This window comes from Hyposmocoma kahamanoa, unplaced genomic scaffold, assembly GCF_003589595.1.
Source record: "Hyposmocoma kahamanoa isolate Upper Pololo Valley unplaced genomic scaffold, ASM358959v1 78, whole genome shotgun sequence".
Lineage (NCBI taxonomy): Eukaryota > Metazoa > Arthropoda > Insecta > Lepidoptera > Cosmopterigidae > Hyposmocoma > Hyposmocoma kahamanoa.
Window position 1 is genome coordinate 7,697,145 of NW_020653945.1, and position 27,102 is coordinate 7,724,246.

Genomic DNA, 27,102 nt, shown 5'->3' on the forward strand with positions numbered 1-27,102 from the left:
CAAACATCGCAATGTGTACGCAAAACTAAACGCTCACTTCTTGCCATTCCATCTTCTTAAGCTATTTATAAACATAAATAATTGATGTTTTTCTAAATGCTTACCTTTTAAATCAGTTTCACGTATATCTGCAATAGCAAAAGTTTGAAAGCTAAAGATAACAACAACAGTCGATAGTATCAGCTCAGAAACCCATCTCAATACAAAAAGATTGTCAAACTAACTTTCCAATTTATTGCCAACGCTACTCTACATTGAACCCTGACCTAGCATCAACGTCTGTAAAGCAGACCCCGAGTTACAAGTGCCGGTGGTCACTGACGAAAGTGAAAGCAATACGATCTAGCCGCAAGCCGTCTTCGCCAGCCGTGTACGAGACCTTGAACATTTCGTTATTGTTCTAAAACATTATACTTTTGCGTATGGGAAAGTAAAACATGAATTGAAAAAGACAGGAAGAAATTTAGTTCACGCTTCGTAATTCCGATAAATAAATCCTCAAAATGCATAGCTTAAAGCCTGCTCTTGCCATGCATTTGATATTGGTATACGTTAATGTACATGTATAATATTTTTCTTAGGACTAAAGTATAGTTCGGTGATGCATTCTACCCACCCACTTAAAAAATGTCTAAAATAGAATCGGAATAACAACTTTCAGGTATTATGAAACTGATATATTTAACAGATTGAGTGACGTGTTCTCCTTACTTCCTCGATGCGTCTTATTCTCAGATAAAATGTTTTAAGAAAAAAAAATATTATATATGATCAGAAATGAATTTATTGTTTCTCAAAATATTCTCCGTAGCTTTAATGCACATTCATACGAATAAACCAATTTTTAAAAACATTTATGCCACTCCTCCGTGACAATCTCTGAAACATATTTTTCATACTCTTCGACAGCCTCTTCAGGTGATGAAAATCGTTGACCGCGTAACTGGTTCTTAATTTTTGGAAATAAATAAAAGTTACAAGGTGCCAGGTCGGGATTGTACGCAGGATGGCTCATAAGGTCAACGTTGTTCACCTTCAAAAATTCATTTGTCTGTCTGGCCGTGTGAGAACTGGCATTATCGTGGTGCAAGATGATACGGCGTTTACGACTATTTTTACGGAGTTTATCAATAACTTCCGGCAAACAAATGGTCGTGTACCAATCACTATTCACGGTACAACGATTCTCCAAAGCAACAGTAGCCACGCGTCCAGTTTTATTTAAAAAAGAAGCAATCATCCGCTTAGAGGCACTTTGCAAGCGCGCCACTTTGGTTGGTTTCGGCTCATCTCGAAAGACCCATACACTCGATTACTGCTTTGTTTTGGGATCATAACTATAAATCCATGTTTCGTCACCTGTTACTATGTCCCACACCAAATTTGACGCCCCTTCGTTGAATCTGGTAAGCATGGCATTGCACCAAATGACGCGATCCGTTTCTTGAGCCTCAGTCAAATTGTGTGGGATCTACCGAGAGCACAGCTTTTTCACACCCAATGTGTAGTATTGATTGTATTTGACTCATGCCTATGCCTAAAGATGCTCGAATCTCATGGTATGTCACATGCCTGTCTGTTTTGATCATACGGCGCACAACATCGATGTTTTTGTTGTTCACAGCAGTGGACGAGCGACCATCACGAAATTCGTCACTGTGATTCACACGACCGCGTTTGTATTCTGCAAACCAGATATAAATAGTCGTCTTGCATGGTGCTTCATCGCCAAAGGCAATTTGAAGCCGAACGAAACTCCGCTGAGCTGTTACATTACACTTAAAGTCGTAGAAAATCATACTACGAAAATTTTCACGAGTTAAATCCATGGTCTTTCCATGGTGATATAGACAACCAATTTCTAAAGTGAGGCCACAATGTAAAAACAAGTGACAGTCAGATGAAACAAACTGTATTCTACAGCCAAAGAGTTCCATTTTTAAATGTTGTAATTACTTTTTTAATATTGTTTATGTAAGTGGCCAGTTCCGAAACCTTGTAGTGCGCCCTATGTATTTATGAACAGTTATCTTGAATGATGATCAGATACTTTGTAGTTAACCTTATAAGGATATTTTTTGTCTATGCATATGCTTACATATTTGTTAATGAATTCAAAGAATATGCAACAGCGAAACGAATAGGTTCACTAAAAAAAGAAAAATCACCAAATAGCTGAAATCCATATTTTTATTAAGAAAAGAATATGTAAATTGAAATATAGAAGTAAAGTTTATTGGTTTTAACGTGATTGGCGACATTTACTATTCCATACCAAAACTTTTACAAAAATGTTACACTAGAAAAACATAACAAATAACGGCTTTGTCTTTAAATCATATACGGAAGTGAATATACAACTATAAAGCGTACAATTTAGCTCTAATCTACAAGTCAAAGTTATTCCAAACAGTCAAATACTACAGAGTTTAACAATCAAACACACCACAGTACAAGACACTTCAATTCACTTTATTGTTATACGACTATAGCTCTAAGCGACTGGCCGTACATATGTGTATGGAGAAGTTACAACTACACACATGCGCAAGTTGCAAGTACGCAGGGGTCTATACTATACGCAGGAACGATTACGCAAACCGGCGATCTTCCCTGAGGAGCGAGGTCGTTGGCAATGGACTCGGTTCAATGTCACCAAATATATCACTGAGCGATGTATAGCGGCTGCACAGTTTTAGTACTTGTCGCTATGTGCCTTGTAGCTTTTGAGTAAAATGACTAGTGGATTAAAAATAATATAAATATAAATATTTAATATAAATTTAGCAAAACTTCGATGATAATGTATCACAATCGCTTTTCAATAATAGTGGTCAATAACCAAATAGTTCATTTTCTAAAAATTACGCAACTGTATTAAGAATGTGCTAAATTTTATTGTGAATAAAACACCGTGTTTTCCTTTGGTACCAACAATCCCGTAACAACTACGATTCCTTGTTTTTCAAATCTTCTTTAAGTATTATGTATTTTTGAGATAGGCCACTATTCTAGAAAACCTTCAATATATAGCCTCGTTATAAATATAATATAACATACTATATTGTACAAACATGTGGTCTGTGGTACGAACTGTCATTACAATATATGAAAGCTATTAAAATAAAATTCTAATCTATATGATGCATAACTGAAATTTATTAAAAAAGTAATATTATGCAGCAACTAGACGTGTATGGCGTTGGTTTTTATTTACCTTTTTTTTTTTTTTGACGGGGGGGAAATCTTTATGGATACCCCTGAGCCCAGGGCGACTCAGGGGTTATGTAGGGACTCTCCCTCCAGGCTGGAGGGCCTACCCCACTAAAACCCCCCCGGGTTTCCCTCTCGCTGGTTGAGTCGGCGCCGTGGGATCAGTGAACATTCACCACGACGGGTTTTTATTTACCTGAGAATACATACTTTGTTAATATTTCTTCTAATTAAAAAAATATGTATTTGTCCACGACATCACAAGGTTTGTATCAAGAAAGTGAAAATATAAACAATGATATGTATACACTTGATTAAAAAATATATGTTTACTCTCTAGGTTCGGTACGAACAATTCGAAAAATACAGAACACAATAAAGAGTTCCACTACATACGTGAAGTATCTAGTAAATATATTACATTTTAAGTAAATTTATGTAAAACTAAAATGTTTGTTAGATATTAATTATAAAAATCAGGGAATTCTCGATAGAATTATTGTACACAATGAATTCATGTTATGTGTCAACTACTTACAGGGATGTACTTAAGTATCTAATAGGGATATAGCTCAGGGTGGTAGAATGCAGGGATCACAATGAAAACGCAATCGTATGCGTGTTAATTGTTCTGGGGTCAGATCGACTCCATCGAACTCCGCTCGGTGCAACTAATTGATCGGTTTGGTGGGATGGAATGAAAAAAGTATTCGATCGAGATTCATTTACAACATTTATAAACTTATCAATATAAATAAAAACGAAAAAGAGATAGATTCAAGATTCTTCCAGGACGTGGTTTCAAAAACTAGCTCGACAATAATTTTTTCTATAAAGTAAAACTGTAGCTTTATTCAAATAAATACATAGTTTTAAATACAAATGGTAAATGAAAACTTACGAGTGTCAACAAATAATTATTACAATTGGCTAATGAATGGCCCAGGGTGGGGCGTACTAGTCCATAAAGCGGCATTTATACACCTTTAACTGCAGTGCTTACCAAAATTGATAGATTACATGTCGTAAACGAGGCGGCCTCTAAACCATAATCCTGAACTGTATACATTTGCAAATAACGTACCTACTACTTAAGGATAATATACTAAATAATAGAAATATGTAACTAACCAACCACTTCTCAAGGCCAAAGTGTGCTTAGTAGACAATGTGTCAAGTGGTCTCGGTCGCGCTCTACGGCCGCGCTGTGACCGGGTCGTCGACCGCTCTTTTCGGCAGCGCCCTGTGTTTCAGCTGTAACGCGATCCTGCACGCACACTCGCGCGACGGCGCACGCGCACATCGCCACACCGCGCATTTGATTGCTGCATTCATTTAAATCACCTTTGTTGTTATATGAACCGCTACGTAAATAAAAAATAAGCGTTCAATGTGCATTTCCGAGCCATCACATGCCTGACTAACCATACCTAATACCGTTTATGTACCCATGTATTTTCTTCGTACTTCTTTTCTATGGAAAAACGCCTTTTCCGAGGTACTCCTACTTTGTATTTAAGACTTAGAAAGAGTGGTCGTTAAACCCTGTTTTGGAATAAACGTTTGTATTTGAATTTAATTTGGACTTGGAACCAATAAGGAAGAAGTAAAACTTTTCTTGTTACGTGTTTTGTTTAGCAAGCACATTATTCGCAATATTTTGTCTGTTGTTTTTATATACAATGAATGATATATTGGGATTAAGTATGACTATTACTTTAAAATGAAACATTTCGATTGTCAGATTCAGATTAGACATAAATAAAATGTTAAGTTGTCCAAATTTTAAATTATGGCGTCATAATGAATAAAGTTTTATATTTTCGTTTTGGTTAATTTTACAATTGAAACAAATTGGATGGATGTTGCTAAAATACTATATTTTTTTAACAACTCATACGGCATGGCTCTAATGGTTGCATTAACACAAACACACAACTGATAAAGTGCGTTTTTGGTTCGCCCAAAATGTGTGTACAAATTTTTACCTTGAATAGGAGCCACGTATACACCTAGAGCTTAAGGTAATGACGAATTGCGAGCTATATCATTGACGTCGATCATTAGAAATAGCTGAGTAATTTGAAGCATAGTTTGTTAAAACTATACACAATACAATTGCGCCAAAATATGTGCATATTGAGATTGTACAATTATTATCTAAATAATGTTTTCGTTTATATTCTTCTCTATAAAAAGACAATTTCTTACTTGAGCCTCTATTCAAAACCTTTTTTTTTTTTCAATTAAAGTTTTTTTACTCGAGCGTACGGGAATCTTTTGTATCATATTATTTATGAATTTTCTTTTTCGACTTGAATTGTCATAATCTGATGTTAGGCAATGCTGTAACTGCCATGCGTTTATATGATAAGTGCCAACTCATTCTAGCTTTAAATAAGCCCAAATTGTAACATTCAGCAAGCACGTATGCCAGCTATCCAATTTCAGGAAGGATGAAGCAAAGCGTTTCATGCCAAAAGGTAAGTCTGTGATTTAAGAATAGAGTGTTCCAAAATGTCTAGGTGACTGAAAGAGAATCGATAAAACAGAAACTTCGAGATTATAAGAGCCTCGTTGACAGTTCTCACACCGAGTCCAAGACAGCTAACTGGTAGCCGTCTCAGAGGAGCAGTACTAATACACAGTACACGATCGAATTGTAAAATTTAAAAGTTTTCTAGTGTCCTGGCCCTGAAAACGATGCCTAGTTTTTTGACAACAGTTTTTGTCAAGCAGTGTCGGCGTTACCTGTGATGCAGTATGTGCGGCGCACACGGGCGCGGGGTCTTAGGGGGCGCTTAAAGGCGCTCGCGACACCTCTAAAAAGCCTGCGTCTATAGGGCGCCAGAGTATTCATTGTACCCAGGCGCGAGATTGGCAAGCATCGACGCTGTTGTCAAGCACTCAATGTAGCGATCAAAGTTGTGGTTAGATGACAAGTCCAAACCTAGCAGCTGAAGGTGTTCACTTCTCACCATGGACAAGTCTCGAAAAGTTGGAGTGAATTTTGTTTTGTTAAAGAAGAAACGCTTGTGTTTTGGCGGCTTAAATCTGACCTTAATTGGAAGCCGTGTTCAGGTTTCGGTTCAGTCACGTGACTATCGCCTCTCATAAGTATTTCTAATGAATTTTTAATGAGACGTAAAGTAATAAAATAAAAATACTTAGTAGTGAGAAAAATGGATGATGCAGTGTACCAAAAAAAATCAACTAGCGACCGTACGTCATGGAAAAAAGCAGCAATAAGTAACACTTAGGTTACCCTAAGAAATTTTCGATTATTTGCGAATATATTTCATCAAAAGGTTTTTTTCCGATACACTATGTGACACTGCTTACAAGATGCGATCTTATTTCCTAACGCGTAGCATTGAAATACAATACATACATGCATCCGTAAAAAGTTACATCTCAATTTTGTAACTGTTAATACACCTTAAGTTCTAATTACTAATAACCAGTAATTATCCACATTTTCCGACCTCTCTCCTCCTCCCTGCTCTCCGATCTTTGTTTTATCTATAGACTTTATTCAGTTTCACAGCACGTGCAAAAATCACTACTTCCCACAGTTCACCGAATTCAGTGTTCAACCGTGACCTCCACGACCTTTGAACTTGAGGGAGTAACGTACCCTTGACTCGAACAGCCTCGGTCCTTCGTCCGCTATAATTAGACGACTTGATGATAACGTTGGCATTTTCGTTCATACTAACATATTTACAATTATACCAACATTACAAACATTACTACTATTAATACTAATACTCACAAAAATTGTGGAAATAACAAATGCGCGAAATTGAAAATTTCAAACGACAAAGTTCTATAAATGCTTTGAAAAATTAGTGAAGTGAGAGACCTTTAACCCAAAAACGCTTCCAGTATGTTATTATTTTCTATTTCTAGTCAAATTGTAAAAGTATTCGTAGATACTCTGTATGGTAAAAATAAAATGTCTCCTCGAAGCATTAAGAGGTTGTTCACCCAATATTTGGGCATTGCCCTTTTCCCTTGACTGGGGGCTACCTATTTGTCAAAGGATACTTTTTGTGGCTCCTCAATTTACGTCACACGAAGTGGTGAGAATTTCCACCTGTCGTGTCACGTGGGTTGTGGATTAACAGTGCTGTCTACACGAGATGACTACAACTTGAATCCACCTCTTTGTTTCAGAGCTGCGCTGTACGAACCGTTTAGGAGATCTGTTCTTGGGAACTAAAGCAGAGAATAAAATAGTAACGAGAATGGACACTCTCCGCCCCTCCCTAGACTTAGATACTGCACCACGCCCCGTACACTGACGGTCACATAGACTGAACGACAACAAGGCTGTCGGCGAGCCATTTCCGCGCTAAGACGGCTTTGATATTTGAATAAGTTTTCATTTATTCATTACGAAACTTGTACGCTAAATGTAACATCATTGTACGTTACTATTTATAATGGTCGTGAATTGTGCTGTTTATCATCATCTAAACGGGATAAAGGGAGTTTCTTTCGTTTACCGGAAGATAAAACGAAGTAAGTAAAAAAATATTGTATTTATAACAACTAACAATGTATTGTGTATATAACAGGAGGAATGTAAACGACCAAATTCATATGATAGCATGGATTAAACAATGAATGAATATCAAAAGATTTTTAGAATTATTGTCAACGTGCAGGTTTATTAACACAGTCATGTTAATAAACCTGTACGTTTGTACCTGTATATTTTATATTATGAATAATAATAATTGTAGGGCACAGGATAGACGAGAATCGAAATAGGCACCAACAAAAATAAAAATATAAACATGAATAAGAAGTTATATGGCTTTTTATAAATCAAGTTATTAATTTTCAATACTAACATGAACACAAATTCCTATAGGAAAAGACACGCAGTGTATTTTTCACCGCAAGACTAAAACACTCGGCTAAAGCACTCTCGACTAAATCTAGACTATTTCCGACAACCAGAATTACGTGATTAATAAATAACATTCACGACCAGGAACACTTTCCAATTTATTGTTATAGGTTTATTTATATGGGGGTTTTCAAAGTTTACAGTTTTCAGGATTTTTTTTCAATCTAGAGCAAGGTTTGGTTTTATTACTTTTAAATATATAAATTCCTAAGGTCTCTCTACGTGTTGTGTTTATACAGTGGATGCTTTTCAACAACAATATGAAATAATCACTTACGTGCACCTATTTATTGACTTGTCACTATGTATTAATATTAGTAACTAAAAAAATTGATCTTAATCATTATGTTTGCAAGTACAACTCCATTTTACTACTTATTGAGAAATTCTCTTACTTTAATTAATATTTAATTATGATGAGCTTTTTCGATAATACTATCCGTATCATGATCGTTGCATAATAATGCAACGTACAGTACCATATATGCGAGAGGCGGCGCAAGCGCAGTCGCGACACGTGCACGCACACATGCTCACGAGATAAGGGCCCGGTCAATGACCCTTGAAAAATGGCGCCTGAAATTGCTCTAAGAAAACTCTGAAGTACGAACGATATACTTAACTCTCGTTTGTCTAACGCTAGCCGTTGATAGCAGATGAGAAAGCGCTCTCCATCGTAATTGGATTACAGTTTCATTTCGTGTCTCTATTTCGGAGCATTTGAACAGCAGTGGTTTAAGTATGGATTTGATTGTACCTATTAAAGATTAGTAGGGTAAAGTGAGGACAGTCACTATCAAGATGTCATTCGCATTAAAAATGTATGGCTTGGAGAGAAAGACATTTGATCTTTTATTTCTAAATAGAGTACCTAGAATAACTATCATTGAGTTGATGCTCTACAACTGAAATAAATATGGGTGTACTACATGACGCAACGTTCAGAATTAATATATGGTAATTGTAATTCACAAGCGAAGCAATACAATGCACGCGTATCTTATTGCTAAGATCTTATATCCAATAAACGATTATGAGACATTATAAGACAATAGTTAGGTTATCGTTGCAGCAGCCGGCGCGGGCGGAGCGACTGATCTTGAATGGAGTGAAAGTGTCTGTAGATACTTCCTGCCAGGAGGAAAGTGAACGCGCGCACGACGCCAACAGCCCTGCGCCCGCTCTGTGTCTAGCCTGAAGATACACATCTCACGTGCAGTGGAAAAGTAAGAAAGTTCAATGTATTTCCATAATGCCAGTCCTATGTATTTACTAGCTGTAGATATATATGTTTGCTAGAAAGTATGATTCTACAACATACAAGGCTATTGACTCTGAAAGTTGCATGGTGGAAAGAAGTTGTTATAACAAAGAAAACTTGTGTTAGCATTAAACTTAGCAGCTGTACTCGTTGTCAATTATACAATGGCCTCGTAGGGTCTATTTAATTTGTTAATTAACGCATTGTGGTCTGTCAATATTTTAATTTTAACTAAAGAGAGTCTGATGATGGAATATGGATTTTTTACATGCACGTTGCTTCTATGCCGTTCAATTTGAAAAAATAAATTGTTCGGCTTCTGACTTCACTGAGTTTTCGCTCATCACTGAAATCACAACTGCTCCTTGTTGTATTTGATTTGGAGCAATTTCTGTGACAATCAATTAACTATGTTATCCTTAACCGAACTTGCCGGGAAAATAAGGTCCATTCACTACACGCTATTGACACCACGACTATGACAAACGCTTTGTATTTTCTAGTTTGATTGATGGTTTCCGGGTCGCCGATTGAAGCTTAAACATGGAGATGGATTCGGCAGCGTATGAATGAGATGAGAAATTATTCAGGTGATGTATGGTGAGGGTGTTGACCCTTGCGAGGGTCTACGACCGGCCGAGTTTTAACCAGCTGATCACGGGTGGTAGGCCGCCGGCTCACGCGTCACCGCCTGTTTATGACTAACAAATTTGTAGCTTACGTTTTCAGACACCGTTACTGTTTTTTTTGTGCAGTCACTGCAGTGTCACTACTTGGATTTGAAAAAAAATCATAATATGCTCACATATGAACTAGTTACAACTAGTGTCGACTGTTATGCTACTATTACTAAATGTAGACGTAGAGGACTAGACGTAGGCTGGGATTCCACGCCTATGATGTGGATATTCCAAAGATTCAAACGAAGCGTTTCGCTTCCACATTTATATGGCGAACGAAGCAGTGGAATTCCCTGCTTGCAAACTTGTTCCTCGAACGCTATAACTAGGGCCTTTTCACGGCTAGAGTGAAAAGGCATTGTTTACGTGTGCATGCAACATCGTCGACCTCATGGTCACTTTCAATCAGGTTGGTTTGTGATCAAATGCACACTTATTTACTTATATAAAAAAATGCGTATTCTATACAGTCAAGTCTAAAATATGCAAATAAGAATGAGGAATTCTATTTATGTGTGTGTGTGTGTGTGCGAGTATATATGACAATTAATTACACTGAATACATTCTTGTATTATTTTCGACACTGCTAAGATTATTGTCAAGTAATTAAAACGCTTTCGTACCTTTGGTACAATAAAGCCAAGTGTGATCATACGTCAAACGTGCTTTTATAACATGAATGTCATTGAAATCACACGAACTACATAAAACAAATGATGTATATACGAAATGTTGTATTTGACCTCCATCTCACCTAATGAAAAGTGATGAGGTCTACGATCGAGCTAAATAACGCCTATTCACTCTCGCTTTGAAAAGGCCCAACCTATGCCTTTCAGGGAATTCCACTCCATAGCTGTTCGCCATATAAATGTGAAAGCGAAACGCTTATAAAAGTTTGTAAAATCTTTAAACCTCTCCTGAAAAATTGTCATTTTGCGGATGTGTGAATAAGTCTGTAAAATATCTAAACTGCCTTTCAGCTGAGACAAATGCATCAAAATCGTTTTTTAAGTCTTAAAGTTTCGAAGTAATACTACTTGAGTTTATTTGATATTGTCAAGACAGGTTTTGAATTAAAAGCAAATTTTTAACCGACTTCAAAAAGGAGGAGGTTCTCAATTCGACAGTATGTTCTTTTTTTTTGTATGTATGTTACGCGATAACTCCGGTATTTGTGAACCGATTTTCATGATTCTTTTTTTGTTGGAAAGGGGGTATTTCCATAGTGGTCCCGTTACATTTTGAAGAAAATCATCCACCTCAAAGGGTGGCTGTTCACGCATGAAGATTCATTTTTATAAATAGCGCCTAACTTTAATTTCGGAGCAATTACTTTTAGCAATTATTTAGTTGATTTTGATATTTCTCCAATTCAATGCGTTTTTATCTCGATATACTTTGAGTAGTGTCGTAGTGAGAACCTATTTTTATTATCTCCAGTATCAAATAACATTTTCAACGTTTATTTTATCTCAAACATGCTCGGAAATGTTTACATTACTTTCAAAAAACGAACACGGAAAGTTTGTCATTTATGGACCATGTAGCTTCTTCCCGCCTGCAAAGTAAGTAAGAAAATCCATTACTGTCCTCTTCTCTAAACGTTTGAATCTAACTACTAATAATGAACTATGTAAACAGTTAAAAGAAAAATTCGTAACTGCGAGAATTAAAAATACCTACCAGTACCTACAGCTTGGTCTTTTTGTATTTTGGACGCGAAAATTAGTGCTAGTGAGAAGAGCGATAACGAAAATACAGTAATAAATACATATTCAAACACGTCATCAGAAATTCAGCAGACTACTATTATTAATGTGCTATTATTTATGGAAAAACAATAACATTTCTTTCAGCAATTGTCCTAACACGTCAAATATTACTTTTAATATTAATTTATATTTCTTTTTTACTTTTTCTATTATACATCATTCTCTCTTGTCTTTTATTATTTCCTCACATTGTTTGAGAAAAATTCTATACATACCGTGGCGGGAACGGGGATTGCTTGACTTACTTCCCAGCCTCTGCAATGATATAGTATTTAATTAAGTACATCCACATGCAGATTTAGGTCGCTAAAGTAAAGCTTAAGGGTCACGTTAGCCGCCAAGTGCTAATTTAAATACATTGTAAGAAATAATAGTATTATTATAAAATAAATAATAAAGAAAGTTTTTATTCAAAATTAAACCACGCTCTGTGAATTAAAAATAATAGACCAATATAAGACAAAAACATCCGAATGTTTTGTGAATTATTTGCAGAAGCCAAAGAAAACAGCTTCGAAAATGTGATCAGAGCAGAATCAAAGAATGTATAGATACAGTTCTATGGAAACAGTAAATTGGTGTGTCTCATGAAAACGATTCTTATCGTGATTTTTGTGGCGAGTTGTGTATTTTATTTTTCAAGAAATAATTGCCTTGACGCGAACAGTTAACATTGTTAATGGTAAATTTCCGCCGAAATCGACTAATAATTTCTATACCTACAAAAACAACGGCAATGTCCTATTTAACATCGTGTAGAGTAAGTAATAGGAATTAAGGTGCAGGCACTTTAAAGTTTTTGAGCATTTTGAATATTTTAAACTATATTCAGCACAACTCTAAATCCTCAGTGCTCGCTTTTTGTTAAATTGGATTTATGGAAATATTCACTGACAAATAGAATCAGTTTAGTACAAACCATCGATATAAGTTTATTTATCAATTTCAATACTTATATTATATACCCATATAAACATCCAACAGCTGGGGACAGGTCCCAGACGCTCAGGCGAGGGTTTATAGTTCGTAGTCCCCCACGCTGGCCCAATGCGGGTTAGAAGCTTCACACGTTTTCCGAGGGTTGTGAACCTTCTTCAACGTGCAGGTTTCATCACGATGTTTTCCTTCACCGAAAAGCTCATGGTAAATTTCGAATTAAATTTCAAAAAAGCGTGGTAGCCTATTGCTTTAACCTACCGCCTCGCAACAAAGGCCGTGAATTCGAATTCGGCCTCACACCACTGAGTTTCTCGAAATTTATATGCGAAATTTAATTTAAATAGTTCTTACAGTTTATATATTTATTATAAAACCATAATCAATAAATAATTCTAAATAAAACAAAATGGATGATTTTACTGCAACTTTGAAACTATTCGTGTTTGTGAAAGAATTATAGAATTTTAAAATTATTTTAAAAACTTAAAAAAAACTTAGTTTCTTCGTATTACACTTATATTGTCTTTATAATTAATGGACGTATATTATCTTATGAAACAAGGGTCATTATCGACCTGGATTACATTTTTTGTAGATTCTGGAAACTGGCGACTTGCAAGTAAGTTAAAATTGACAAATATTGTCATATTTTTGTTGGTCTACTTTCGAGTTCCTTCGTACAATAAAGTGAATAGAAACAATGTTTCGTAGTTGTTAAAATTAACACTAAACCTTGCGTTAAGATTACGTATAAATGTCAAACTCGACTGGTATTAGAGTTGGCCTCTATTACAAAATGATGTCGCATCTTCGATATCTACGGAATATGTCAGTAAAACATCTTAAATTAATCGAAGACTTCAGTGGCCTATTCATTTGCACTGTGAGCGCTCGATGATTAGATCTCGGTTCGATTCTCGATAGAAACAATTCTTGAAATGAATTTTTCTAAGTTGGTACTGGTCTGTATGTTCTAAGTAGTTCTAAGTAGTCGCAGATTAATGAATAGTTGGTAGTGTCCCGGAATGAATTCCGAAGCTACTCTTGTACTCATAATATAGGGAATCCTCTTGTTTGAAACCAGATAATTGGTGTGATGATCTAGAGCGTTACATTACATATATTATCCAAAAAAGTTTTATGGTGCTTTTCCACCGACTAGGCGAGACGAGAATTTAAATTTAGCTGAGTTATTTCCTCCAAAAATTGTCTTTAATACCCATTGCGAGCTCGCGATTGATATTAATAGCCATCGCGAGCTCGCGCAATTCACCGCGAGAATTGTGTTTCTGTTGCAGGGTTATAACTCTATACAGGCAACAACAAAGTTCAATATACATCAACAAATATTAATTATATTTGTTGAATAATTTGGTGAATAATTCTCGTCTCGTCAATCCAGACTATTTCCACCGAAGATGTGCTAGAAGAGAATTTCAATTTAGCCTTGCAAATTTTTTTTTAAATTTTCGTCGCGTCTCGCCTCACCGGTGGAACAGCACCTTTATTCTCAGTTTCAATAAAGACGTTTCATCGATAGGTTTTGAAACCTCTATTAGTACAGGGTGATAAGCACGTCAAGCTTGACACTTAAGCTTAAAATCAAACTCTATGCCGCTTTCGATAAGAACGGTCCAAAGTACAAAGTGTCAAGCTTGACGTGCTTTTGACGGTATATCTTCCACCTTTATCGATTGTATTGAAAATTTTAAAACGTAATCGATAAAAAAATACACTTAAATCATAAGCTATCATGTCTGTTTTTATTGAAAGTAATCACACCCAGTGTGATGAAACACGCCGTTGAGTCATTTCAGTGTCAAAATAAAGTGTTAATCGAAAGTCAAATTTATGTCAACATTTTGCGATACACAAAGAGAAATTACATTCTCTCAGTATGTAACGCACCGATCACTATTGCCTCAAACCATTCACTATATGTCGAGCGAGAACAATCAACTTATTTTTGTTGCAAGGTTTTTGGACATCCGCCATCATCGAATTTTTTTTGTACTGTTAAATTTTCTCTATTGCACGACAATCGGACCTTTTAAACTGCTTACAGCTTGCAGGTTGCCAATCTGCCTAATATAAATTAAAAATCGTCTTTTACGATATCCGCTTGCAAGCCTATTCGGAATATTTAAAAAGTCTTCTACATGTACACAGACCTTCAAACAAACGCACAAGTCCACGCAACAGAAAAAAAAACTAACCCTACCAACGCTTAAAGCTCTGAGTACCATAGAAATATCTTAGATCTCGCTCTATCTCAGTATTCCTTCATACCGAACTAATTTAGGTTTTCATCATCCACTCTCGAGAATGTCTTCCCATTGTAACCGTTTATCTGCAAAACAGCTGGATATCTTCAACGACACTTTAAAAATGTTTAAAACAAAACTGTTGACAATACTTTTAAGCCACATCTCAATTTCTAATTCCGTGTGTGTTAAGTCTGCCTACGCAAGTTTTAAATTTTTTATATTTATTTTTGTCTTGTTTACAAAAAAACGATTTGTTTTGTTTTTATACATTTTTTAATATTTCTCTTCTTCAATTAACATGTATACCCACTCAGTTCTGTACTAATTAAATTCTACAAAGTTGTATGTACCAGTAATAGGCGTATGTATACGAACAATTCCTCTTGTCATCATAACCTTTTTGTACAAAACTATATTTATGCTTTTTGTATACCTTTATAAATAAATAAACACTTAGTCTTAACCCTTTTCTTTTTCTTAATTTTTTCTTTTATTTATATAATACCAAGTGACAGGACGAACAAGTCGTGCGCCCAGTGCTAAGCGTCTCCATAATCTTTGCATTTAGAGCAGAGCTTTGATTCGCAAAGATCTTATGGGCACTGCCACTGCGCCCGTCATCCTGATACATAAGTTGACAAATCCTATGTGCCTGGAATTTCACTAGCACCCTTACCCTTCTAAACCTAAACGCAGTAATGCTCATATTACTGCTTGGCTGCAGAAATAGGTAACGTGGCAGTACTTCATTGGACGAACTCTTTCACAAGAAGCTCTACTGCTTGCTTCTCTTTGTACTGTAGAGTTTTAGTAATTTAATAAATATTATTGGAAATATTATATTCTCAAGAGGTGGAGACCCCCCGTAGTATGGCTACGCATAGTTAGTGTCTCAATTAGATCTAATTTACATAGCCAATAGCGCGCGCTTATTTCAATTTTATCGCGCGCGTCGCGACTGTCATGCGTAGCCATGCTACGGAGGCTGATGTCCATAGTTCATAAAATTTTCACTTATATTTGCTACGTTGTATTTTGGTGAGATTTTTTTTTCATTTTTTTGATAACTTTACCTAAGCTGTTAATTTCATACGAGCCTGATATAGTCTGTGGTGAGTAGCCCCCTTAAAAAATCAACATTAGCTATTTTTATCCAGCTGTAGCTATCTTCGCCTTAGCGGGTAAGAACATGTGAAACGTGTCAATCTCCAGGCGTCTAGGCGTTTATAATCTCAATCAGCTAATCAGACACTTACTTGAAGATCGCGGGGAAGTCCGAACACACAAAAGATGGCTACAGATACCTTGGATAAATCGTCACGAAAATGATAAAATGCCTTCGGACACTGCAACTGTTACGGACAGGCGTGTCGCTTACCACCAGGCACACGACTTGTTCGTCCTGTCACTTGGTATCATAAAAAATGCATACTTTGATAGGTGAAACACTCTATATGTATTAATAAGTTGAAATTTGCTTCCCGATTGTTTAAAATCCAATGAAAATTAGTATCTTACTATTATAGAAATCATAATATCGATATTTTGGAATAGTGGTCTATCTTAAAATCAACCTACACAAAAACTTTACCAATTATAGTCTCTGTAATACTTACAAATCCAAAGATATTGACGTTTGTTACTTTTCAGAAATATGAGGTGAGCACTTCAAAAAATTATTATTCAAAGACGTTTCACATTAGAGGCTTGTTTCATATTTTACAAAATAATTTGTAACTTTTACTAAAACTAGACATAAACGAAATTTAATGCTTTTGTTTGGTTCTTAAGAAATCGTTCCTTTTAAAAACGTGCTGATTGAGTGAGCATAAGAAAGTATTTATAAAAATTTGAAAAAGGCACTAATCGATCAGTAATTAAAGACGGTACTTTAGCCAAACTTTTACTAAGAAGTAAGTAGTACAATAATATTATATGCAAACTTAATACTTTTGCAGATCTGACCACCCTGCAACAGAAACACTGAGGGCCACCTCTGTTAAAACTAAGTCAGCACACATTATTTTTCTTTTTTCAAATAGAAAGATTGGTTTCTACAATTGTTTTAGAGCTTTTACTAAATGACTAATATATTTTAAACTTTTTACAGAGGGTGCTCACTCAATCCACACACACGTTAAAATTTAGCACATTCTGAATGCAGCTGTATTACAAGACCAATATAAACAATTTTGGGTTTGAGCCACAATTCATAAAAAGCAGCGATATGTATACACAAACAACATTTATTTCACCTACAGGCATCACATAACCTTCTATCTTGAAGATATGTTATAAAATTCTGATACCACAGTCTCAAATACAATTGAACTTTACTATCTATTTATTTATTATATGCACAACAAAACAGATAACAATCAAATTACATTGATACAAATTAAATATGATATAACAAAGTTCTGTACTAGATTGTACCCCTACTTTTGTTTACACATCATTCTAAAGTAACAAGAAAGAACTACTGTCAAATCTGCTTATAATTTACTTATTTACTTAATAATAAATCGTCAAGGGAATGGGTGAAAATCTATACAAGCTTAAGTTGCTTTACTACTCGTTTAAGTACTCTGGATCTTGGATCAAAAATGTCCTAATCGATGTTTTTCATAGATATCTCGTTTTAAAGCCGACACATTCTTACAAGGGGGTTGTAAAAGGAAGTATTATTCTTGTATGTCCGCAAGTAAAACGCCTTGTAGGGTATTCTTGGGTTGCGCCTTGTAAAGAGTGCTATTTTATTTAAGAGGTAAGGAGAATCAATCTCACCATGAAGAACCTTGTGCAAGTACGAGAATTCCTGTTTCTTACGACGAACACGCAAGGAGGTCACTTTAAATTCGTCAAGTCTCTCACTATAGCCAACGAGGCTGCGGCCATAACCACATTTATAATTAAGTATCCTAAGTGCTTTTCTCTGAACGCTTTCTAAACTATCCGAGTGGACTGAGTAGCAGGGAGACCAAATGACACAAGCACACTCTAAAATACTACGGACAAGGCTGTAAAAGATGGCCAGAATACATTGAGCCCGTTTGAAACCCTTGGTGCACCTTGTCATCAAGCCTAGCAATTGAAGTGCTTTGTTCTTAATGTATGCACAGTGTTCACGAAACGTTAATTTACAGTCAAATAACACACCGAGGTCCTTAGCTACAGTTTTTCTATCTAATAATTGTTCATTAAGTCGATAGTCATACACATGTTTAGAACGCTTATTAGTAAAACTTATAACAAAACATTTTTTAGTTGCATACTGTTTTGTTGGCACCATTCATAAAGTATGTCAATATAACCCTGTAGTTCACAGCAGTCAGGCGACTCATTTATTATCTAGAAGATAGTATGAACTTTCTCTCAGCTTGCACTGTAAACCTGTGCCTGTTTTTACTAAATATTCTACTATGGTTATCTATTAAATATCTTAAAGGACATTTAAGTTTCCGTCAAAATTGTAGCTTGAAAATAAATAGTTGCTATAGCAATATGTTCTTACTTTGCTATTTGGATATTATGATAAGTCCTTAGGGTTTCGCAATTGGTAAACAATAGAAATTATACATTTTTGTTCCTAAATTGCATGATATAGTTTGCTTTATTTTTTAAACGAACAAACTCCGGGAGTTAGTTCACGGGACAGTCAGCCGTGACCATGGAACCTATGGTTTGATAGTTTCAATTAGTTTAATAGTTTCATTTGTAATTTTAATAAGTCACAAGTGAGCTCCACATTTTTGTAAGCTAAGGAAGTTGACGTTTGATACTGTGGGCCAAGCGTGCCTGTTGCTGTAGATAATTCTGTAATTTTATCATCATCATCAACCCGTTCATACATATCACTGCGGGACTGTAAATTTATAGTGACATTCAATATATTTTTATCTACACTAATATCATAAACCCTCTATAATGTGTTCAAAGACCCCAAATTACGAACACCATAAAGATAACTATTTTGTTGAAATTTGTGAAAATGTTATAATTGCATTAAAAAATCAAATTCGATTTTATCATTACATTCAAAAACAAAACAATTTTCATCGATCTCAATTCTAATTAAGTCAAAATGAAGTTTTATTCGAAATGAAATGTCAATAGCAAACAAATTTGACAAATTTCACAAGTTACTTGATATCATTTGATGGAAAAATATAAAGGTATAGCTTAGACTATTCCTTTATTTTTTCCATCCTGTAAGAGGAATAGTCTAAGCTTGATATTGAACCGTCTCCCTCTACGTATTGAACGATATGATAGTTGAGGCCGTCTCTAGTTCGTCTATGAATTAAATAAAAACTAAGGTTGTGAAATGCGTGAGAAAAGTTTTTATTTGCCGCCATTTTGCCAGTCGTAATATGCGGTTCCGGAACGCATCACAGAGAGCTTCTAAGATGTGTCTAAATACAGCAGTGTATGTAACTGAACACAATTAGGCATTAAAACACTATGTGTGATGTAATGTCTTTCATTATGTAACAGTCACAGCTACTGTTTTGTAACTATATATGTAATTATATATGTGACGAGTGTTTATGAATAAAATTTATTAAAAAACTTATTTTATTCATAAACACTCGTCACATACATAATTATTTTTGTTACAACCTTAAGCTAGTTTTATATAATATAATATATAACGCACACACTCAACATAGCCCCGCACTAGGGAAACCCTGTGTCGCGGGTGCCATGGACACACACCTAGACAACCACAAATTACACCCAAACTCACGAGAGAAATAATTGTAGGCCATACAACTATTTCTCTCGGCCCGGGAATCGAACCTGGGACCTCTGCGTGGCAGTCCGGCATGGTAACCGTTCGGCCACGGAGGCAGTTAAATGTAGTGCTTATAAATGTAGTGCTTAGTGTTCTAGACGCTGATTTCTGAGCGAGCTTTACACGGCGACAGTGTCTGCATTTTAAACCTAAAGGATGGAAAAAATAATTAAAATCTATTCTCCATAGAGTAAGTAGAGAATAAAGGCATCATTAGTATGGTTTAGGTTTATGGTTTAGATCATTTTGATAGTCTGTCAAAAGTAGTACGTGAAGGTGTGAAGGTAAGCAAGTAGCTAATAGTTTTAGTGTTAGTAGGAGTAGTAGGATTTGTACGAAACTCCTAGATATCGCAAGCATTGATTTTATTTCCTATTTAACAGGCTACAAAAAATGAAGAGACTCAAGAATCTCTTCATTTTAAAAATTACTATTGAAAATTAGTTTTTACACACACTCAAAGGCGAATAAAATGAGAAAATATTTATGAAAGTCGCCATTTTACCACATAACAATTTCCCATACCTCAAATTAAACAATTAAGTTGTATTCGATTCAAAAGTTGCTGACACGAGTTTATAATCTAGATTAACAACATTAAGGGTCAGTTGAATTAGTTATGGTTCACCTACTCGATAAAAAAAATTACGAAAAATTCACCTCGGCCAATTGGGCGACACAGACTAGAAAGCTTTACTCCCAAAGGAGTATGAATTCGGCCGGAAAAAGAGGTTAAAGTGGCGTTATGCAAAGCTTTTTCGTAAGACGAGATGGCTTTATTGAAGGCTTTTGTCAGGATTCAAACAGTTGAAATCCACGATTGATAACTACCTAGACAATTTTCGTAACTCAACACAAGCACTCGTTGTCAATCAGGGATCTAACTTTACTTTCGAATAAAATATCTGAATTAGGAATAATGTATTCTACAGTTGGACGGATCAATCGAGAAATAACGCCCGCATGTTGTTTAAATCTGCGGACTTGCCTCCTCTTTTCCGGCCGACTTCATATTCCTTTAATAAAAAATAATTAAAGAAATAACGCTTTCTGGCCTGTGGCCCAAGCCCTTAGGCCCGCAATACATGTTGGCCGAGCCTAGGCGAGTGAAGTCCAATACCAACGTGTAGACAGCCTATTTGCCTTGCTTTGCCTTTGCTCGGTGTCCCTCGTCTAGCTAGCCGAGTGGAGGCGAGCGCCAACGTGTATAGGGCTCATTTGGCGTGGCTTGTCACGACTCGCCGTCGACATTGGTGTCGGTTTTTTTACACAAATCAAAGCTCACCTGCGCTCGGCCAATGATGCACACACGTTTACACACAAATATCCCCTAGTTCGCCACTATACAGGACTTGACAATAGAGATAATAAAAATCGGTTCTCACAACTCAAAGTATTAGGGGTTAAAGTATGAAATTGCCGTTTTATTGCAATAGGTTCTTTGAATTTTCATAGAATCTTCATGGTTTGAGGTTTTCAAATGAAACTTTTTTCAAATGGTTTCTGTGATTTTTTTTTTTTTTAATTTGAAACATTTAAATATCGGCTTTCAATTGTTTTTGTTATTCAATTTAAACAAGAAAGATGGATACTGCGAAAATTCGAGTGATTTTTGAATACGAGTTCCGACGCGGAACTAACGCGGCAGAAACAGCCCGCAATATCAATGCTGCGTTTGGAGAGGGGTCTACTAATGAACGCACCGTGCGATTTTGGTTTAAACGCTTTCGTGATGGAAATTTCGACTTAAAGAACGAGTCACGAGGAAGACCGCCCACACAGGTGAATAACGATGAATTAAGAGAGATAGTGGAAGCCGATCCTAGTCAAACTACCCAGGAATTAGCGGCATGGTTTAACGTTACCTTACCCACAATATTGACTCACTTGCGTCAAATCAATAAAATAAAAAAATACGAAAAATGGGTGCCTCATGATTTGACTGATCTGCAGAAAGAAACGCGTGTTGAAACTTGTGTTGCCTTGTTGAACCGGTACAGAAATGAAGGAAAATTGGATCGAATTGTAACATGTGATGAAAAGTGGATTCTTTATGATAACCGGAAAAGAAAAATGCAATGGCTGACCCCAGGTCAAATGCCACAACAGTGTCCTAAAGCAAAACTTACCAATAAAAAGGTAATGGTAACTGTTTGGTGGTCTCAGCATGGTGTTATTTACTATAGTTTTCTCCGATCTGGTCAAGCAATAACGGCAGATGTCTATTGTGCCGAACTCCGAACCATGTTGACAAAACTAGCAGTAAAACAGCCCCGACTCATGAATCGATCTTCACCATTATTGCTCCACGACAACGCGAGACCTCACACAGCACGAGAAACCATTTTGACCCTTCAGGAACTGCAGTTAGAAACCATTCGTCATCCTCCGTATTCACCAGACCTTGCTCCAACGGACTACCATTTTTTTCGTGATTTGGACAATTATCTACGTGACAAGAAGTTTTCTTCCCAGGAGGCAGTACAAAATGCTTTCACACAGTTTGTGCAGTCTAGATCGTCGGAGTTCTATCGCAAAGGCATCAATAACCTTCCCATTAGATGGCAGCAATGTATAGATAATAATGGCAACTATTTTGATTAAATAAATTTGTTAAAAATTTAAAAAATAAACAATTTAGATTTTCAGTACAAATCGGCAATTTCATACTTTAACCCCTATTATATTGAGAGAAAAGCGCCTTGAATTGGAGAAATAGCAAAATCAACCATTAAAGTAATTGCTCCTAAATTAAAGTTAGGCGCTACTTATAAAAATGAATCTACATGCGTGAACAGCCACCCTTCGAGGCGGATGATTTTCTTCAAAATGAAATGGGACCACTATGGAAGTACCCCCTTTCCAATAAAAAAGAATCATGAAAATCGGTTCATAAATACCGGAGTTATCGCGTAACATACATACAAAAAAAGAACATACAGTCGAATTAAGAACCTCCTCCTTTTTTGAAGTTGGTTAAAAACAATCATCAACACTCGAAACTGTCATTCTATACACAGAACAATAGGCACCTTATAGGATCGAAAAAAATAATAGTCATCAATTATGTAAATAAAATAAGCATGTCAATTGAAGTGACATCTGTTAACATCTTTGACAGTATTTTTATCCATTTTATTGTCGGGAATTGTTTTTTTTCTTGAATTTTTTTCTAAATTGCAGTCTTGCATTGATTTATAGAAACTCGATATAAGTAGTAAGATCGTGTGTATAATTCACACATTGGATTATATATTCTTGTTTATGTCATTAAACTAATAAACTACAAAAATGGAGTTACACGAAGACCCTGGTAAGCATCGTGTCCGGGTGGTATTTACACGGAAAATGGAAGAAAGAAAACTGTATATGGAAGAACTCAAAAACCGACGGTACCAGGAAAATAGGCGCTTGTACAAAGAAATTAGAAAACGCGTTGGACCTAGATGGTATCAAGCTCTTAGTACACCACAAAGAGTGGCCCTAGACACTTTACAAAGCAGTATGTATCAAGATATGCTAGAGGCTCGCCCAGGAAGATCAGAAAAAATAATTAAAGTCTTAGGTCTGCAACCACGTCCAAGTCGTATAGATCTTTTAAGTGCCATGTACTACGGGAAGGGTGACCCAAAAGAAATGTTCGCGCAGCTATATCAAATGCTTTACGGGTTTCATTTCAGTACTAAACGTGCTTCATACACATTAAATCAAAGGCTTATACTGTCGGCCATCTTCTACCTTGGACTTGATAATTTGATAGTGTTACTGCGCGAAAGATTTAAACCTGATCCGAAAACGCCTTCACCTCCCGTAAAAAAAAAGAAACCACCGCCGATTCTTCAATCGCCATATCTACAAAAGCTGAAAGCTGTGGAAAGATGGAGTCCCAAGGTATTTAAGCCCAGAGAAGCACAGCCGTTACCCTTGAATTTAGGAGATTTGAACGAACCTTATGAAGAGGAACCTATTGTGCCAAAACCTCCACCTCCACCGCCGCCGCCGCCGCCGCCAAAAAAAAAATTACCTCAGTCTTATTGCGAAAAATTAGCAGGTTATACCAAATTAGAAGCATATCGTCAACAATCACCAGTTCGTCCATTGAAACAAAAAAAGGACATCGGTTCACGTGCCAATCGCATTCATGCTTCTAAATTGATAGTCAATGAAGGAAAAAAAACATATGGTTTAGGACTTGCAATGAAATGTAAAGTAAGGCGAAAAAAACCAAAAGCACCTCGTGCCTTGCAATATAATGGACAATATCTTATTAAAGGAGTACATATTATCAATGGATCTCCTCGTTACGTTTTAGAAGCCGTAGTGAATATGGCTCCACTTGGCGAATTCATTAATGGAGGCCATGTATTCCTAAACGGGGTATATCTGACGATTCACAAAGGTTACACTTCGTATCCAGCACCACCCGTCCCACCACCGTGCGACTGTTTAGAAAAATGGGCAGAGCCTGTGTTCCGGTACGTCAAAAACAACAAATGCCAATGCGGTCATCATTATGACTATGGCAACGACGGAGAATTTGACATCAGTGACCCTCAATACTTTGTAAGACCAAGTGTGAAAGGGGCCCCAATGCATTTTGACTACAACTTAATTTACGAAAGAGATGAGAAAACACTGACTATAGAAAAGGAAATTAAAAAAGCTTGGGACACAGATAGTATACTTTGGGTTGACGATGGTATTGTACCAAATCCGAAAGAAAAGAGAAGGAAAAGAATAAAAAAGTCATCGAAAACTTGTTTGGGAGAGAAGCCAACTATTTCAAACTATTTAAAATGCGCTTTGCGATACATGAGACAAGTGAATATCGCAGCCCGTTTACCGGATGTCTATCTAACACAAGAACTCCAAGAATGGATGCGTTACAGAATCTATGGTCCATTCACGCCCGAGCAGAAGAAAAGACTCCTACTGAGTACCACTTACCATTGGGCTTTCCTAAATTCATTCCCGGGCCACGTAACGCCTAAGAGCAATCCTGAATTCTCAGGCGAGACGACCTGGAAATTCAAAAATGAAATGAGAAAAAAATTTAAAAAATACACTTCTGAATACAAAATTAGAATTTACAAAGCACATGCTTATGTTAACAATTTATTTTGGGCAACAATGTGTCAAGCACAGTTTCCTGACAAACATTTTCGTGAAATATTTTTCTCTTACCTTATTTCACGTATAGGTGATTTGCAGATAAATCACCCTTACAGTACGATGGAGACAGCAGAACGTCGCACTTATATGGAAAAAAAACGTTACATCTGTTCAGTAGGAGAACTTATCGAACGTGTGTAAATTTTTGTCTACAGTCTTACAGCATTTACTACGTCTTGTTCAAATGAAATACAATCTTTACATAAACAAATATCTATATGTATAATATATATTATATAATATAGTCAGCGTTGAAAAGATCGAAATGGTGAAACTGTGGAATCTTGATAAAACCAACCTTGTCAATTAGTTGTTACCTTAAGTTAATAACCATAAAGTTTATTCGAGATGCTGGTGTTTTGAGCACTCTACACCTAGGAAAGAAGCATCGAATAGTTGTTTAATTTCGGATAGTGGACATATTTGGATCTTTTTTTTTCTACAGAGCCAATTATTTTTATTTAATGTTTTAATAGCAAACAAGATGGTGTCACAACACAAAAAATGCTACTTTCTGGCATGTTACTTTCTTTCTAAGACAAAATAATATATTATTCTATAAGAAAGTGTTTTTTCGTCGGGGTAAGTACAAATTACCTTTGTAAACGCTATGTTTTATAAACTTAGCATCTGCTAATAACTTAATACTGGTAAACGCATAAATATTTTCTGTCTGTCTGTCATTGTTTACGCGCCGTGGGAATCGAGCTCGCGCCAACGCGCGGCTCGTAGCCAGAAGGCCGACCGAGCGCGCGCGTGGCGGCGCGTGTTTGCCCGTGGCCGCCTAGCCTGTTCGATCCCGCCACGAATCGGTAACTTCAAGGGCGCGCGTGGCCTGTAACTTTTGGCGCTCATTCATTGACACCGTTCAAATGATTCAAATTATTAACTTATAGTATGAATCTGTAAAACAAAGGTACGTATGTTCACTCAACAAAATCTTAACTACTTAGTGAATGATAACATTAACCAGTGTCGTTTATTTTGGTTTTTAAAAAATGAATGATAACATTAACCAGTGTCGTTTATTTTAGTTTTTAAAAAAAAATTAAGTGTAGGTACTGTAGCCACTGCATAACACAAAAGTTGGTGCTGAAATAGATATGCCTTCAACTTACGACATTTTCGAATGGTAGCTCAAACCAGATAAAATTGGTGAAATTACAGGCACATGGGACATGTTAACTTGTGTCTCAAGGTGACAGGCGTACTGGCAGTGCCCCTCAGATCTTTGCGATTTCAAGCTCTGAGTGGCACTGCAACTGTTATGGACAGATGTGTAGCTTACCACCAGGCCCACGACTTTTTCGTCCCGTGACTTGATATTATAAAATATAAAAATATATATAGACTAAGCTCTTGACAAATATCCGAATACGCGCCGCCTCGCGAGTCATCGCGAGCTCAGTCCATTCAAATCGGCGCGGTGCACACTGGTCGAAATTGAGACCTTTCCTTACAAAGGAATTTAAAAAAATTAAGTGCTGTTTCTCTTCTTGCAACCTGTCAAATATTAATGAAAATGACATAAAACCGAACTGTTTAATTAAACTTATTTCACCGTTCACCATGGTTCACCACAACTAAAAGTGGTCTTGAACATTTTAAATGTATGAAAACGAATGTTTTTTTTAAATATGTCATTACTGTTAAGCTGTGTAGCTGTAGAGTTAAAACTTATTAAAGTTTGTTACCAGAACGATGGTGGTTCTATATGACCTTTGAACTTGACGCACGCACCGCTCTCCGGTGCGGTCCGGTCCGGCAAGTCTCGTTTCAAAAGATAGTTAATAAAAAATGTAATATTGGACAAGTTTTATCCACCAAATTTGAAAACGAAGAAAAAGCCAAGATACGAACGACTCTTTATTTCGTCTCAATCAAAATCAAACCAAATCCAAAAAAAAAGACAAATCAAAATAGACATTCTGTCAGTCGGCCGCCTGCTGGCCGGCTATACCAAGCAGGTATCAAAGAAGGTCATAACATTCCCACCTCCAGTATTGCAAGGCAATACTCAGTCAAGTCAGTCTCGGTCAAGTCAGGCCGGTCTTGGTCAGGTCAGTCTTGATCGG

At 36.3% G+C, this 27,102-nt stretch overlaps 1 protein-coding gene across 1 annotated transcript; it reads left to right on the forward strand.

The window, feature by feature from the left end:
• Positions 1-23,146: 23,146 nt before the first annotated feature.
• LOC113233298 lies at positions 23,147-25,192 on the forward strand. Its single transcript, XM_026468368.1, has one exon. It carries the CDS (start codon positions 23,147-23,149, stop codon positions 25,166-25,168), a length of 2,022 nt encoding a protein of 673 aa, XP_026324153.1. The 3' UTR covers positions 25,169-25,192.
• Positions 25,193-27,102: the final 1,910 nt, after the last annotated feature.

What these genes read in the sequence shown, in the direction of transcription:
- LOC113233298 (XM_026468368.1), top strand. Translation starts at nt 23,147, where the DNA reads ATGGAGTTACACGAAGACCCTGGTAAGCATCGTGTCCGGGTGGTATTT.